The sequence below is a fragment of the Ailuropoda melanoleuca genome, chromosome 3 (genome assembly GCF_002007445.2).
Source record: "Ailuropoda melanoleuca isolate Jingjing chromosome 3, ASM200744v2, whole genome shotgun sequence".
NCBI classification, from domain to species: domain Eukaryota; kingdom Metazoa; phylum Chordata; class Mammalia; order Carnivora; family Ursidae; genus Ailuropoda; species Ailuropoda melanoleuca.
The window spans coordinates 82,337,411-82,351,655 of record NC_048220.1 but is presented as its reverse complement, the minus strand read 5'-3'; the positions used below and the strand labels follow the sequence as shown (position 1 = coordinate 82,351,655).

The 14,245-nt window shown below is 41.3% G+C and overlaps 1 protein-coding gene across 2 annotated transcripts; it reads right to left on the bottom strand.

The window, feature by feature from the left end:
- Positions 1 to 3,704: 3,704 nt before the first annotated feature.
- Positions 3,705 to 11,364, bottom strand: SRP19 (signal recognition particle 19). 2 transcript variants are annotated; one of them, XM_002919169.4, is made up of 5 exons: positions 11,209 to 11,364; positions 10,549 to 10,624; positions 8,410 to 8,481; positions 8,195 to 8,306; positions 3,705 to 5,783 (listed from the first exon to the last, which is right to left on the bottom strand). In XM_002919169.4, exons 1-5 carry the CDS (start codon positions 11,247 to 11,249, stop codon positions 5,650 to 5,652), a joined length of 435 nt encoding a protein of 144 aa, XP_002919215.1. In that variant the 5' UTR covers positions 11,250 to 11,364; the 3' UTR covers positions 3,705 to 5,649. The 2 variants fall into 2 exon arrangements, with proteins under 2 accessions (XP_002919215.1, XP_019655160.1); XM_019799601.2 differs by lacking the exon at positions 8,410 to 8,481.
- Between the last annotated feature and the right edge of the window lie 2,881 nt (positions 11,365 to 14,245).

Sequence of the window (14,245 nt, the reverse complement as noted above, 5' to 3'; positions counted from 1 at the left end):
CTGTTGTTTCATTGTATTTTCTGGGGCTTTAAACAAATCTAGAATCATTTAAGTGAAGTCTGAAGTAAATCCAGGTAAATGAACCTGAAACACTGTTGTTTATAACCCCATTCCTCACCTGCCCTGAGGTTTTCCCCTGGTGGTCAAGACCTGTCAGAGGAAGGACTCCCGAAGGAGAACATAGCAATCATGAAAAGTTTCTAGCAATAATTAGGTTTAAAGGAAACCTAAACTGCTTTCTACCGCATATTGAGTTCCACACAGTCTCAGAAGTTGGTTGCCTCTAAGTGTATTTTGACATAGTAAACACCTGTATGTGCCTCCAAATTAGTCTGTACTTTAGAGACCAAGGAAAGAGAACTTGAAAATTTTATTAAAAATAGCTGCTTTGGGAGGGTATGTTTTGGTCAGCTGTGCTTTCTACATCTGCTTTTACATGTCTGTCTACCGAGCATCGTGGTGTCTGGAGTAAGAGTTCACATCCTTAGCCATCAGATACTAAGCTCTATGTAGTACAGAAGGAAAGCAAATGCATTTGAGAATGACCTTAATTAAATGTTTTTCTGGCTCTTTGCCACAACATTAGCTTATAAAATCTCTTTATAACATAAACTCATAGAGGATTAAGAGCAATAAGATTCTTTGGTTAGATTGCTGGTTTTCAAACTTAAGTGTGTTTTGAATTTTCTCTGCGGGGGAGGGGATTGTTAAAACAGATTGCTAGTCCCATCCCCCAGAGTGTCTGATTCAGTAGGTCTGGGGTGGGTCTGAAAAATTTGCCTTTCCAGTAGATTCCTGGGTGCTGCTGATGGTCCAGGAACCACACTTTGAGGTAAAACCATTGCGTTAGGTAAATGCTTTCTTCACACTTAGTATACAGTGGACTTTAGATTTGGCTGGGTATTACAATTACCTGAGAAGCTTTACAAAAATGCTGGTATGTGTCAGAAATTCTGACATTAATCAGTAATACCCAGGCACCAGTATGCTTTTAAAACTCTAGGGTGATTCTAACATGTGCTAGGGTTGAGAACTCACAGAAAGTACTAGTGAGGTCAAGAATCCCAAGGTCTGGAGACAGTTAGTCTTAGCTCATTAGTTCACCAGCTGTGTGTTCCCTAATGCTGCTATAACACATTGCCACAAATGGAGTGGCTCAGAACAGTATAAATTTGAGAGCTTACTGTTCTGGAGATCAGACAGCCAAAACCCGTCTGCAGAGCTGCATTCCTCCTGGAAACTGCAGGGGAGAATCCTTTTCCTTCCTTCTTTCAGCCGGAAGCCGCTTGCGTTCATTGGCCTGTGGCCCCTCAGTACTCCAACTTCTCCTTCCCTGTTAGAAGGATCCTTTTGATGACACTGGGTCCACCTGGATAATCCAGGCTACTTTCTCCAGCTGAAGATACTTAATCACATCTGCAAGGCCTTTTGCATGTAAGGTAATATTCACAAGGGTTGTTTTTTTTTGGGGGGGGGCATTATTCTGCCTACCACACCTCATCTCTTTGGTATAGAAATTTCATTATAAAATCAACCCCAATATCAAAATAACTGCAAAGAGCAATCTTAATGTTGGGAGGGAAGTAAAAAAAAGGAATGGTGAAGAAATACCTCATCCTCTTTGGAGTGGGGAGGACACAGGCAGAGTTGAGGGAGGGAAGTTGTATTAAAAACAGGGTTGAGGGGCACCTACGTGGCTCAGTCGGTTAAGCGTCTGCTTTTGACTCCGGTCATGATTCCAGGGTCCTGAGATCCAGTTCCCCATCGGGCTCCTTGTTCAGCTGAGAGCCTGCTTCTCCCTCTGCTCTCTGCTCAGGTGCTTTTGCTATCTCTCTCTCTCTCTCGAATAAATAAAATATTTAAAAACAAAACATCATAGAGTGATTCAATTTTGAGACCCATTTCTCTCACCCCACCTTCTCCCATTGGGCTCCCAGACCTTTATCCTCCTGGAAGCTTGTTGGACGACTCTACGAAACAGATCAGCCTAAAACATTTCTGATCTTGGAAATTTCCTCTAAAAGGGTATTTGAGCCACATATCCCCTTTCAGTGAAACAGTCTGCAAGCCCTTACGTGCCTAGAACTTCCAATCTTTTATGGTTTTTTTACTCTTAAAAAGCCATCAATCTAAGGAAAGCCACTTAACATATCAGGGATCAAAATAGGAAATTGGAAGCAAAAAAATATAAACCATACCCCCTGGGAAATAAGAATGACACCTATGACTTAAGAACAGAATGCAGGACGCCTGGGTGGCTCAGTCGGTTCAGCGTCTGATTCTTGGTTTCAGCTCAGGTCATGATCTCAGGGTTGTGGGATTGAGCCCCGCATTGGCTCTGTGCTCAGTGTGTGGAGTCAGCCTGAGAGATTCTCTGTCTCCCTCCACATCGGCTTCCCCCCAGCTCATGCTCTAATACATAAATAAAAATCTTTAAAAAAAATGCTAGAAAAAGGAAATATTCAGATGACAAGAAAGCTTGGAGAAGCTGAAAATACAAGAAAAATGAGAAGTTCAACAGAAGGGTTGGAAGACAGAGCTAAGGAATTCTAGGAAATAGAACATAAAGGCAAAGAAATGGAAATAAGAGGAAAAAATATTTCTAAAAAGATGAAATTAAACTATCCGATGTGAACAAATTTACTTATGTACTTACATACATACTTATTCATTTACTTAGCTCCATGCCCAGCATGGAGCCCAACACGGGGCTTGAACTCAAGACCCTGAAATCAAGACCTGTGCTGAGATCAAGAGTCAGATGCCCAATGGTTGAGCCACCCGGGTACCCCTGAACAAACTTTTTCTTTTAAAGATTTATTTTAGAGAGAGAGAGGGCACAATAGGGAGGGGCAAAGGGAGAGTGAGAATCTCCAGCAGACTGCATGCTGAGCACACAGCCCAACTCAGGGCTTAACCCCACAACCGTGAGATCATGACCTGAGCTGAGATCAAGAGTCGGACGCTTAACCAACCGCACTACTCAGGTGCCCCGAACAAACTTTTTTGAAAGGACATTTCGACAACTGATAATTTGTGGCTGAGTTAGTGATAAATATTCAAAAACCTAAGCAAATAAAAGAAAAAAAATTGGCCCAGAGGAAAACACAAATCCAGAAAACTAAAATAACAATAGCATACTTCAGTGTCCCTCACTTTAACGTGCATAAGAATACCTTGGGGAGCTTTTAAATTCTGGGCTGGGCCAGAGTTTCTGCATTTTTTACAAGCTCCCAGAAGAGACCAGTACTGCTGGACCCCTGACCACACTTTTGAGTAGCAAAGTACTACACAGTTCAGCTATGAATGAAATATAGGGTAGTAATGTAAACCATGAACAGTGATTAAAATCAAGAAATATATTGGTAGAAGGGAGGATGGGAGGCACACACTGGGAGTAAAGGAGAGAGAACTAAATCGTCCTCTTCTACAGATGAAAGCTAATGCCTAAAACAAACTATTAAAATTAGCTGGCTCTTTAAATTATATGCTAACAGTGAAAATAATATAGGCCTTAAAAAGTGAGCAAAGGACGTGAAAGAAATCACTGAAATAAATACAAATGGCATTTCAACATCTGAATAAGTGCTGTCTTGCTCACTAGAAAAGATTCTATTTTCTACTTAATTGGCAAGGAAAGGTTCAATTATGCACAGATTCCAACAATGTAAGGAAACAGCAATACAATGTTACAACAAGAGTTCTGAAAACTTTTCTGACCATCTTTATTGCCCCATAACCAAAGTAATTTTAGACTCTGGTCATCTTTCTCTGACAAATTATTTACATTGATTGCCCCAATATCCAGCGTCAAGTTTCTTCTTTGGCTGACTCTATTTTCATCACTGAGAAAGCTATATACTTTCCTAGCCTCAGTGTTGCTGAGGATGGACAGGAGCACAGTGCTTGACAAGGAGACTTAAATGAACGTTGGCTGGGAGGGATTTTGAGAAATCTTTAGCTTTCCTTTTAAGGGGGGGGAACAGAAGTGCCTGGCACAGCTATCTCTTCATTCTACCTTGAACTCTGATGTGACGTTTTATCACATCAGCCCTCAAGGGTTCTATCAGCCCTTGAGACAACAATCCTAGGGGTGTTGGAAACCATGGAGAGTGGCATCGAAAGATAAAATAGGGTATCAGTGAGCAGCTGAATTAACACCTGTAATAACTTTTGGATTTCATGTTAATTCAAAAAAAAATTATTCCTGCTTAAGTTCCTCATTGTTTTGTTACACATCCCTAAGTGATACATTTTCCCAGAGGGCTGCTCTGAATCTTGTTCAGCATATACTGCCCCAATATTTACTTATAAGTCAAATATATAAACTGCTATACTGTTATGTTCACTCTAAGACATATTAATAACAGTAATTATTAGAGAAAAAAGATTCTAAAACTTCTTCCTGCACATCCATGGATCCCCATACAGCCTGAATGTCTATAGAAGTCCACTTAAAGCTCTGAAACTCTGGGTTCACTTATTTGTAATCAAGTTGAATTTCTTATCTCAAGCAATAAAAACTTAAAAGAAAAATGGGATTTACTAAAAGGATATAAAGCACAGTTGACAGAATTCACAGAAGAGCCAAACCAGGCCTTAAGAAGAACAGAACTCAGGTAACTCAAATTTGTAGACCACTACATATTTTAGCTCCCATCATCTGTATGTCTGTGTTTTTGTTCCAGATTTGAATTCCTGAGAAATAAACTACTGGCCTGGCTTGGGTCATACCCTGTGGTCAAGAGGCAGTCCCGTAATTAACAGCCCTTCCAGAAAAATATGGAGTCAACGCAGTTCCCCAAATGATGCTCAGGAGACAAAAACAAATGGCTGGATAGAGATTCTCTTAAATCTTACACAAAATTACCAGTTTCAGAAACAGTGCTTTGGAATAAAGTCAGAATCACCAATCCAGTTTAGTTTCTTGAAAAAAAAAAGTACATCTCAGGGGGTTAAAGCATGGGTAATTTTAGAACTCCAATTAAAATAATGTTCTTAAGACTACAAAATAAGCAAATCTAAAGCTTAAAGTCCAGGACTTTCCATACATCAAAAAACTAGTAATTGAACAGTCGATTACAATGATCGATTAAAATAATATGTTCTACAGATGTCCAAGAGGATTTAACCATTTTCTTCTGGTTTTAAGCTCACACTAAGCTTCCACTACCCATTTTATTCCCTTAAATTATCTCCTCTACTGGCATTAACTAGTTCATAAGCAAAAGAGCAAAACCTACAAAAGTCAGTTTTAAATTTTATATCATTAACTTAAAAGCTAAAGAAAATGTGTATCTCAAATCTTTAAACTCATTTATCTGAAACATGTTTACGCACAGGACAGATAGAGGATTTCAAGTAACTTATGGTAGAATCCATTGTCCATTTGAAAATATGCTTCTTTCTTCCACAAAAACTGTGTTGAAAGGCAAAAAAATTTTCTTTTATACTGCATAAGAGCTAGATGCAATCTTCTGATGTAAATTTATTTCACTGTCAACTCTGATGCTGAAGCTGGGAGGCAGAGATGTCCTTAGTTCAGTTAAATGATGCAAATAAAAAGCTTCCATTTCTCTTAGATATAAATCAGAAGCCTTCATTCACTGTCTCTCACAGTAGTACCACAGACTTGACTCTCACATCCGGTCACTTCTTCTTCTTTCCTTTTCCTTTTTTACTTCCCTCTCCTTGCTGAAGACTTTGGTCACCACCTCCTGTTTTTTGTGTCCTTGTTTTTAGTTTAGGTATCATTTCTGCTACATACAACATTACTGACTTACCTAGAACAAGAAGTTAGGCTTAGTATATAATCTAAGGAATAAGACAGACAAGCTCATTACCTTGAAAATCATCACATCAGGAAAATGACAAGGATTAAAAAAAAAAAAAAACTATGAAGACATGACTTGCTCAAGTGGGAGCTTTCCTGGAGAAAATGTACTAAGAACAATACTGAAATATTTAACTGAACGAAATTAAAATTTAAAACACTTTACTTGAAACACAGATTTTGGTCCTGGTTCTAGTAATTGACTTGAAGATCAAAGGAGAGTAAGTCTAAATACAGCAATCTGGAAATACAGTCAGGATATAATTGTATCTTAAGCTGAAGAAACAGGTCCTGGGTGGCTCAGTCAGTTAAGCGTCTGTCTTTGGCTCAGGTCATGATCCCAGCATTCTGGGATCGAGCCCAGATCCGGCTCCCTGCTCAGCAGGAAGCCTGCTCCTCCCACTCCCACTCCCACTCCCCCTGCTGTGTTCCCTCTCTCGCTCGCTGTCAAATAAATAAATAAAATCTTAAAAAAAAAAAAAAGGAAGAAAGAAACATAGGTCTCTCAATCTTGTCACAAAAACCCAATGTTATCAAACTACAAAGGGTTACTCATGTGCCCAGATGATTTAATGTGCACAGGTACCCTGCTCTGTCCAATACCTCCTCCAGGTCTAGTAGCTACTTTCAACACTCGGAGCCCCTCAGTTTTTCTCTTTTTACTTTCTTACTTTTTTCTTATTGGAAACTGGGAGCAACATTTTTCAACTGTAAGTTTTACTTACATTTTATTTACTGGTTAAGTCAAAAGTTTTTTGTTCCTTGATTTTTTCTTTTCTGACTTTTTTTTTTTTTGAAATTTTATTTACTTATTTGAGAGAGAGAGAGAGCGCCTGAGAGTGAGCACAAGTGGGGGAGAAGGGCAGAGGGAGAGAGAGAAGCAGACTCCTCCCTAATCAGGAAGCCCGAGGCAGGGCTTGATCTCAGGATCCTGGGATCATGACCTGAACTGAAGGAAGGTGCTTCACCAACTGAGCCCCCAGGCTTCCCTGTCTTTTGACTTTTAAGAGATAGTAAAAGAAGATGTCAAAGAGAAGAAATACACTACCTGTATACTACCTGTTACTCGAGTCAAAATCTTATTTCTAGAAATATCTACCAACATGGACAGGTTTTATCATAGAAAAACCAATCTAGGGATGCCTGGGTGGCTCAGTGGGTGAAGCGTCCCTTCGGCTTGGGTTGTGATCCCAGGGTTCTGGGATCAAATTCCACACCAGGATCCTTGCTCAGGAGGAAGCCTGCTTCTCCCTCTGCCTGCTGCTCCCTCTGCCTGTGCTCTCTCTCGCGCTCTAACATAATAAATAAAATCTTGAAAAGAATACAAAAACAAAACAAAAAAACCAATCTATTTTTAATTAAACAGAAAACCATTTAGGGGACACCTGGGTGGCTATTGGTTGAGCACCTGCCTTCGGCTTAGGTCATAATCCCAGGGTCCTTGGGATCAAGTCCCGCATTGGGCTCCCTGTTCAGCAGGGAGCCTACTTCTTCCTCTGCCTGCCATTCCCCTGCTTGTGCACTCTCTCTCTGATAAATAAATAAATACCATTTAGTTGTCAGCTTGGGGTTATTGTGACAAGAAAAAAAATAACAGCTCCATTTAAAAAATTATAGTTTTTAGAAATAAAGAATTCAGAAAAGAATCATGTGCAAAAAAAAATTCATCTTCCCCAAACTCAGAATTAATTATTTTGGAATACTGATATCTGGTTACTGTCTTTTTAAGAAATAAAACAGTAGAGATAATGCTAGTTTTCTCTGACCACCATTCCCCTGTCCCCATTCCCCACCCCCTGCTCAACATCAGGTTACCTACTATTTTAAGATTGCGGTTTTCTCCCAGTCCATTAAAAAATTTTATACATATAATATCAATAAACAATATTACATATATATCAATAAACAGTAACATTTTGTATTTAAATGTACGGAAGTGGTACCACACTACATATTTCTTTTGCTATTTTCACTCAGTATGGCTTTTAGATTAATGATAGAAATTATTAACAGACCTCAAAGGCCTCCAGGATCTGAAATGGCAATTAACATCTGACTACTCAATAACTCTACACTCTTAACCTGGGAATAATGATGGACTTCCAGAGGTTTATAAAAAGTTCACAGAACAAATTTTTTTGAGAAACGATTAGGTTTCATAACATTCTCAGAGGTCCTTAACTTAAAAGTGAGAACCACTGTTTTCCTCTCCTCCTCAGCAGTAGTCATTTCCTAAATTCATCTGCAGAATGCAAATTATGATTTTTACCTTCCAAAGGGGTCAGTTTTAGAACTTTTTTTTTGCAGGGTAGAGGAATAACCTGTTGCCAAACTTTGTTCGTTTGTTTAAAAAATGCTTACGTGATGGGAACTGCACGAGACAGAGGCTGCCGTCGTCCTGTTTGAGCTGGACCCGGACTCTGCCCCTGTACTGAACATCACGATTCCACTCTCTAGAGTACATTTTATTTTTCTAACATAAAAAAACAAAAAACACACAAAAAACCAGGCTTTAAAAAGCTGTTACATCAATGAGATTGAGTGGGAAAAACAGTCAAGAAAGAACCACCTCTTACCTCAAGGAATACATTAAGTCCAACTGCTGAGCACACATCTTGAATCTCAGTAGCTGTAGGATTTTCAACAGCCTGAACAGTTAAAACAAAAACACTAAACAGCTTACCTTAAGCGGATACTGCTATATTATTGTGTAAATCATTTCAAATATGCGGATCACAAAGTTATCAAAACATTAGATTTCCTTTTTCAGTAGGTATGGTTGTTTCCACTGTAATTTTTAAAAGTACAGGGATAACACTGATTCATACTTATGTGTCCATCTCCTTTCCAAAAGAACATGCACTACACAAAGGCAGTGACTGTTCTGTTTATCAGTATATTCCCAAGTATCTGGAATGATGCTTGGAACATAGTAGGTGCTCAGTAAATACTGATTAAACAATTATTATAGATACAGCCCCTTTAGAAAATTGTTTGGTAGTATCTACTAAAGCTAAATGTACACATTTATGCATTCTTTACGGCTCTGCAATTCCACTTCTATGTACATATCCAAGAACAATGCAAAAATACGTTTCCTAGAAGACAAGCTCAAGAACGTTCACAGCAATATTATGTATTGCAGTGGTTTTCGGCAAGGCAATTCTGCCCCCGACATTTAGCAATGCTAGGAGACATTTTAATTGTCACAGGAGTCAGGTAAGGCACTGGTCAAAGGTGCTGTTAAACCACCTAAAATGCACAGACCAGCCCTGATAACAGAGAATTATCCGGCTCAAAGTGTCAATGGTGCTGCTGTTGAGAAACCCTGCTAGAGCGTTGAGAATTAACAAACCACACGAACAAATGTGAATAAATTTAAGCTTAAAGTTCAGTGGAACAAAGATGCAGAAGTACGTGGTGTATAATGCCTTCTAAATAAAGTTTAAAAACAAGCAAAAGTAATCTATTGCGCTGGAAGTCAGGATATGGTTATCCTTGTATGTGAGTATATGCGGCAGGGAAGTGACCGTGGGGAAACAAAGGAATCTTCCTGGGTGCTGATGACGCTTTCTTTTTTTAATCTGGGTGCTTGATTACCCACGTGTATTCTGTAAAAGTTAATCAAGATATACACTTAAGACTTATGTATATTTCTGTATGTATGCTGTACACCAATAAAGTTAAAAGCAATTCAGTTATTCTCCAAATTATGTGAGAGCTTGCTACCAGAGGCCTGTCACAGTGGCTTGATGCTGGGCATTTTCCTGAAGGAGTGCTTTGGTAGTCTCTCTCACCCGGGGGCAGCAGAGCAGACTTTCCTTTATACATATTTAAACAGCAAAATGGAAGACACTGAATAACATAAAAATAACGCACTGCTTCTGGCCAAGTTACCTTGGATCTGCTGTTAAATCGAACAACAACAACACATAAATAACGCCTAAAAACAGAATATGACATCAATTTTGAAAATAAAAAGCTACAAAGACCCTTCACTTGGCATTAGGCACTTTCCAAACAAGCCACCAGGCCAACTGAGAACTTGAATTTTCCCATTCAAACAACACAAGGGAGAAACCATATTTTTTAAAACTATAACACCCTACTTATTCTAAGTATTAATTTTAGGCTTTACCCCTCAAAAAAAAAAAAGATAATGGACATAAAACTGTAAAACTCAACACATCTAAATTCTCTGCAAGTCTTGGGGCACCTGGGTGGTTCAGTCTGTTAAGTGTCGGACTCTTGATTTCCGCTCAGCTCCGGGCGGTGGGGGGCGGTGGGATCGATTCGCTCAGCGGGGAATCGGCTTGGGATCCCTCCTCTTTCCCTCTCCCCCCATCCCGCCCCTCCTCTTACTCTCTCTCAAATAAATAAATCTTAAAATAAATTCTCTGCAAGTCTTGTTTAATAACTCAACTGCATTCTGGACGTCATACAATGCAATAGTTTGATTTCCTTTAAGGGCAAGACTGTCATAACCTTGGTTTAAAAAACAACATGCAAACCCTACCCCCACTCAACTTCTTTCAAAAACTCCCCCAGCCATGTCTTAGTGCCTTTCTAGTGTCACCACTGTTAAGAAAAGCACCCCAATTCTTGGCAGCTGTTCCCCTCAGGCCCCACACAACAGAGGACAGTGAAAGAAGCCTTTGCAGCCCTCACAGTACCACCTCCCCCACCCCTCAAGGACAGAGTGCCAGCCCATTTACCTTACTAATAGGGATCCGCCTCCCCTCCGCGATGGTCTTCTTGTTATTTAAGTAAGCAGGATAGATACAAATGAACCTGCCACAGAAGGAAGCACAGCGAGTCTCACTACAGCAGTATTTCCAAAATTTCATTCCTTCTTTCATTATCAGGATTGCCAGCACGCCTAGCATTTGCTTAATATTTTTTTCCTTAAATTGCCTCCCTTTTACTTAACTTACTTAAAAGGCAGACTTCAGTTTACTACCTCAGATGGAAAAAACCATGACTTGTTAGAGGTTTCAAACCAAACCAGAACCATGCCTTCACCGTTCAGTTAAGGTACAGCTGGCGATCACGAGTTCCCGAGGGTGGGGCCTGCTCTCAAACGGAAACCACGGCATCAGAGTGTTACAAGACTCTGAAAAAACCCCATCGCGCCTTTCCGAACGTACGGCGAAAAGAACGCAGGGCTCACTTCGTGGCTCTGTTACTCAGTGTCCTGTCCGCGGAGCGCCCAGACTCACTCGTCTCAGGCGCAGGCGCACTCGGACTAGCTAGGTCGGCATTTCCAGGGTCCTACGAACAGTCCGACGCCTGGGCAGAGGCCCGGAGCCAAGCTCCACCCGCCAGCCTTCCTCAGCGATGAGGAGGGGGCCGCAGCACCCTTTCTCAGGACCCACCTGTCCTGGTCGGCCGGGGACCGTGCGGCGGCACAGGCCATCTTCGCCTAGACCCGCAGAGCGCAAGCCCAGGACCTCCGGGGAACCACCGGCCGGAACTCGGTTCTGAGGTTTCCCGGACGACTCCGGCTTCCGGCGGAAGTCCTGCCCACCGACGTGCCTTCGCGTGCGCGGCTTCTCACGGATCGTTTGTTGCGGCATCTGTCGCGCGGCGCCGGCGTCTTTAGTTTCTGACGTGGCGTTAGAACCTCTCCTCTCGCGAGAGGATCCGCGAAAGCGTCAATTTCCTTCTCAAATCTTGTCAAGAGCGAACCTTGAAGAGCTTACGCTGTCGCTGAGCTGGGCTTCCGTTTTCACGGCCCTTCACGTCCGAGTTTGGACGGCGCTCGCTACCCTCACCCTTGGGTGGAGGCTGTACACCGCGGGTGGTCGTCTACGCAGATGCGAGCAGGCGAGGAAAGGCCTTTCACTTTAACCTGTATCTGCTCGCGGGCCCCACGGCTTGCTTGCAGCTTGGCAAACACGGACCTTACAGTGGTGAAAGCGGCAGAATTACTGGTACTGTTTCAGTGAGCTGTATAAATGTTAGAAATATAACCGCACACCTTTTTAAGCTTCAGAAGAACACTTTCTACCCTATAATTCGTTATTTTTTGCATACTTTAGGTTAGTTGCAAAGCACTAGTTCAGCATTTCCGTTCTTCAACAGAACACACCTTCATTCATAGTTTAGTAGCCCCTGCTTATTCCACACCAAACAAAGGCACTTTTCATAAAACCGGGCAAGGTGAGATAAGTATTCTCTATTACAGATGAAAAAACAAAACAAAAAATCCCCCCAAAAGCTTGAGTCTCATTGAGGTTAGGTAATTTGCCAATTCAAGCTAATGATGGCTGAGCAATGATAGCCAGCTGGTCCGTCCCCTCAATACCTGCCTCTCAGTCATCCTTGTATAGTACTGGATTAGTTTGGTGGTGATGTAAATACGTAAGTCTTACTTCTTTCTGAAAGTATACATGATTCCTGTAAAAAGAGCTTCATGCAATGATCAACAGAACAGGATGAAATGAAACTAAGCTTTAAAATACCTATTTTGCCTGCTTTAGGATTTTGCTTTTATACTTTAGCTTCATCATAAAAACTCAAATACTTCTTTTCGGAAAATTAACATTTTACATATACATATGGAAAAAGTGGGACATGAACAAGGTAGTCTGAGGTTTAATACGTGCAGTATTCTTAGACCTATGTAATTGCAGACAAAAAGCCCAAATATTAAAATTGGTTATATTCCCTGTCTCATAAACACGGAGTTAATGATGGAGCTGATATTTTTAAGTGTCACTCTATGCTAGATTCATAACTTCTATTTAACTCTATTGTTGAAATATCATACAAGTACAAGAAAAGATGGTGGGAAGGGAGACAGCAATATTATTACTGCACTGATGATTAATAAGTGAATACAAAGTTTAAAATGCTAATGCTTATGGAAAAGTAAGCATTAGCAAGCAAAAGTTTGGTTTAAAGGGGGATGAAGTTGGAAAATTGTGAAAATGATGAAAGGACTTTAGAGATTGAAGCACTGGTTTTCAAATCTAATTTTTTTTAAGGTTTTATTTATTTAGTTGACAGAGACGGCCAGTGAGAGAGGGAACACAAGCAGGGGGAGTGGGAAAGGAAGAAGCAGGCTCCTAGCGGAGGAGACTGATGTAGGGCTTGATCCCAGAACGCTGGGATCACACCCTGAGCTGAAGGCAGACGCTTAACGACTGCGCCACCCAGGCGCCCCTCAAATCTAATTTTTATCAAACTGTCTTCCTTTTCCTTATTTAGATGTGCCACTAAACTCAGCCCGTCAACCTTGGTTGAGGCTACTGGATAGGGGTGGGGTGGAAAGAAAAGACCAAGGTGGGCAAGATAAGTTTTCCAAAATAGTTGAATAAGAATTGAAAGCAGGAGGAAGAAAGGGGTGAAAGAAGAGGTGTGATATATATGTGTGTATGGGCAAGAGGGGACTGGCAGAGATGTAAGTGAGATGATCTCTGAGTTTTGACAGAAGTGATAAGGGGAAGAAATGGTGAATTAGATAATATCTGTGCTACAAATCACTTGATGGCTTCAACTGCATCCAACAAGGACATTTTGAGAAGCTGTGCCAACTACTCTGAGAAGTGTTAGTGCTACAAATAAAAATAATGAAGTAACTCTTGCTCAAGTTTCACAAGTCCAAGGGGTGAGACTCTTATGCAGGCAGGTGTACCAGGACCATCCCAGCCTGCACTGAGTCCATGAGAGAACTCAGGCGCGCTGGGTGTGGCTAACTCATGGTTTGGTCTGCCTGTTTTGCTTGTCTATTGCGACGTAACAAAACACTTGAAAACTCAGTGCTTTAAAGTAACAACTTATTTGCTCACAAAACTAGTTTGGGTAGAGCTCAGCTGGAACAGTTTGTCCCTATTCTAGATGGCATCTGCTGGAGCTAGAAAGTCTCAAGTGACTTCTTCACTCCTGTGTCTCCGCCTCAGCTGGTGTGGCTGGAACAGTTGGAGGTTGGCCGGTACCGTCCTCTTTCTCCCGTGTAGCCTCTCCATATGGCTACGCTGAACTTTGACAAAGGCTCTCTCCTTGGTGCGCCTGGGTGGTTCAGTTGGCTAAGTGTCTGCTTTTGGCTCAGGCCTTGATCTTAGGGTCCTGGGATCAAGCCCAACATAGGGCTCCCTGCTCAGCGGGGAGCCTGCTTGTCCTTCTCCCTCGGCCTCTGCCCCCGCTCATGCTCTGTCTCTCAAATAAATACATAAAAACCTTAAAAAAAAAAAAAGGCTCTCTACTTGACCAAACTTTAGGTAGGCTCCTTTGAGTTCTTGTCTTGACTAGGCCTTGACCTTGGCCCCTGTTCTGTCTTCTGCCTGCTAGCCCAATTTTAGCAAGAATACTGCTACATTAGGCATATTTGTTAGGGTTCTCCAGAGGGGCAGAACTCTAGGATATATATAGATATATGAGATTATTATAGGAATTGGCTCACACCATTTT

Coding starts and splice junctions, on each gene's coding strand:
- SRP19 (XM_002919169.4), bottom strand. CDS start 11,249: ATGGCCTGTGCCGCCGCACGGTCCCCGGCCGACCAGGACAG. Junction 8,482..10,548: donor GGCGGATCCCTATTAGTAAG/GTAAATGGGCTG, acceptor TTAACTGTTCAG/GCTGTTGAAAATCCTACAGC. Junction 5,784..8,194: donor TCTCGTGCAGTTCCCATCAC/GTAAGCATTTTT, acceptor TTCTTGTTCTAG/GTAAGTCAGTAATGTTGTAT.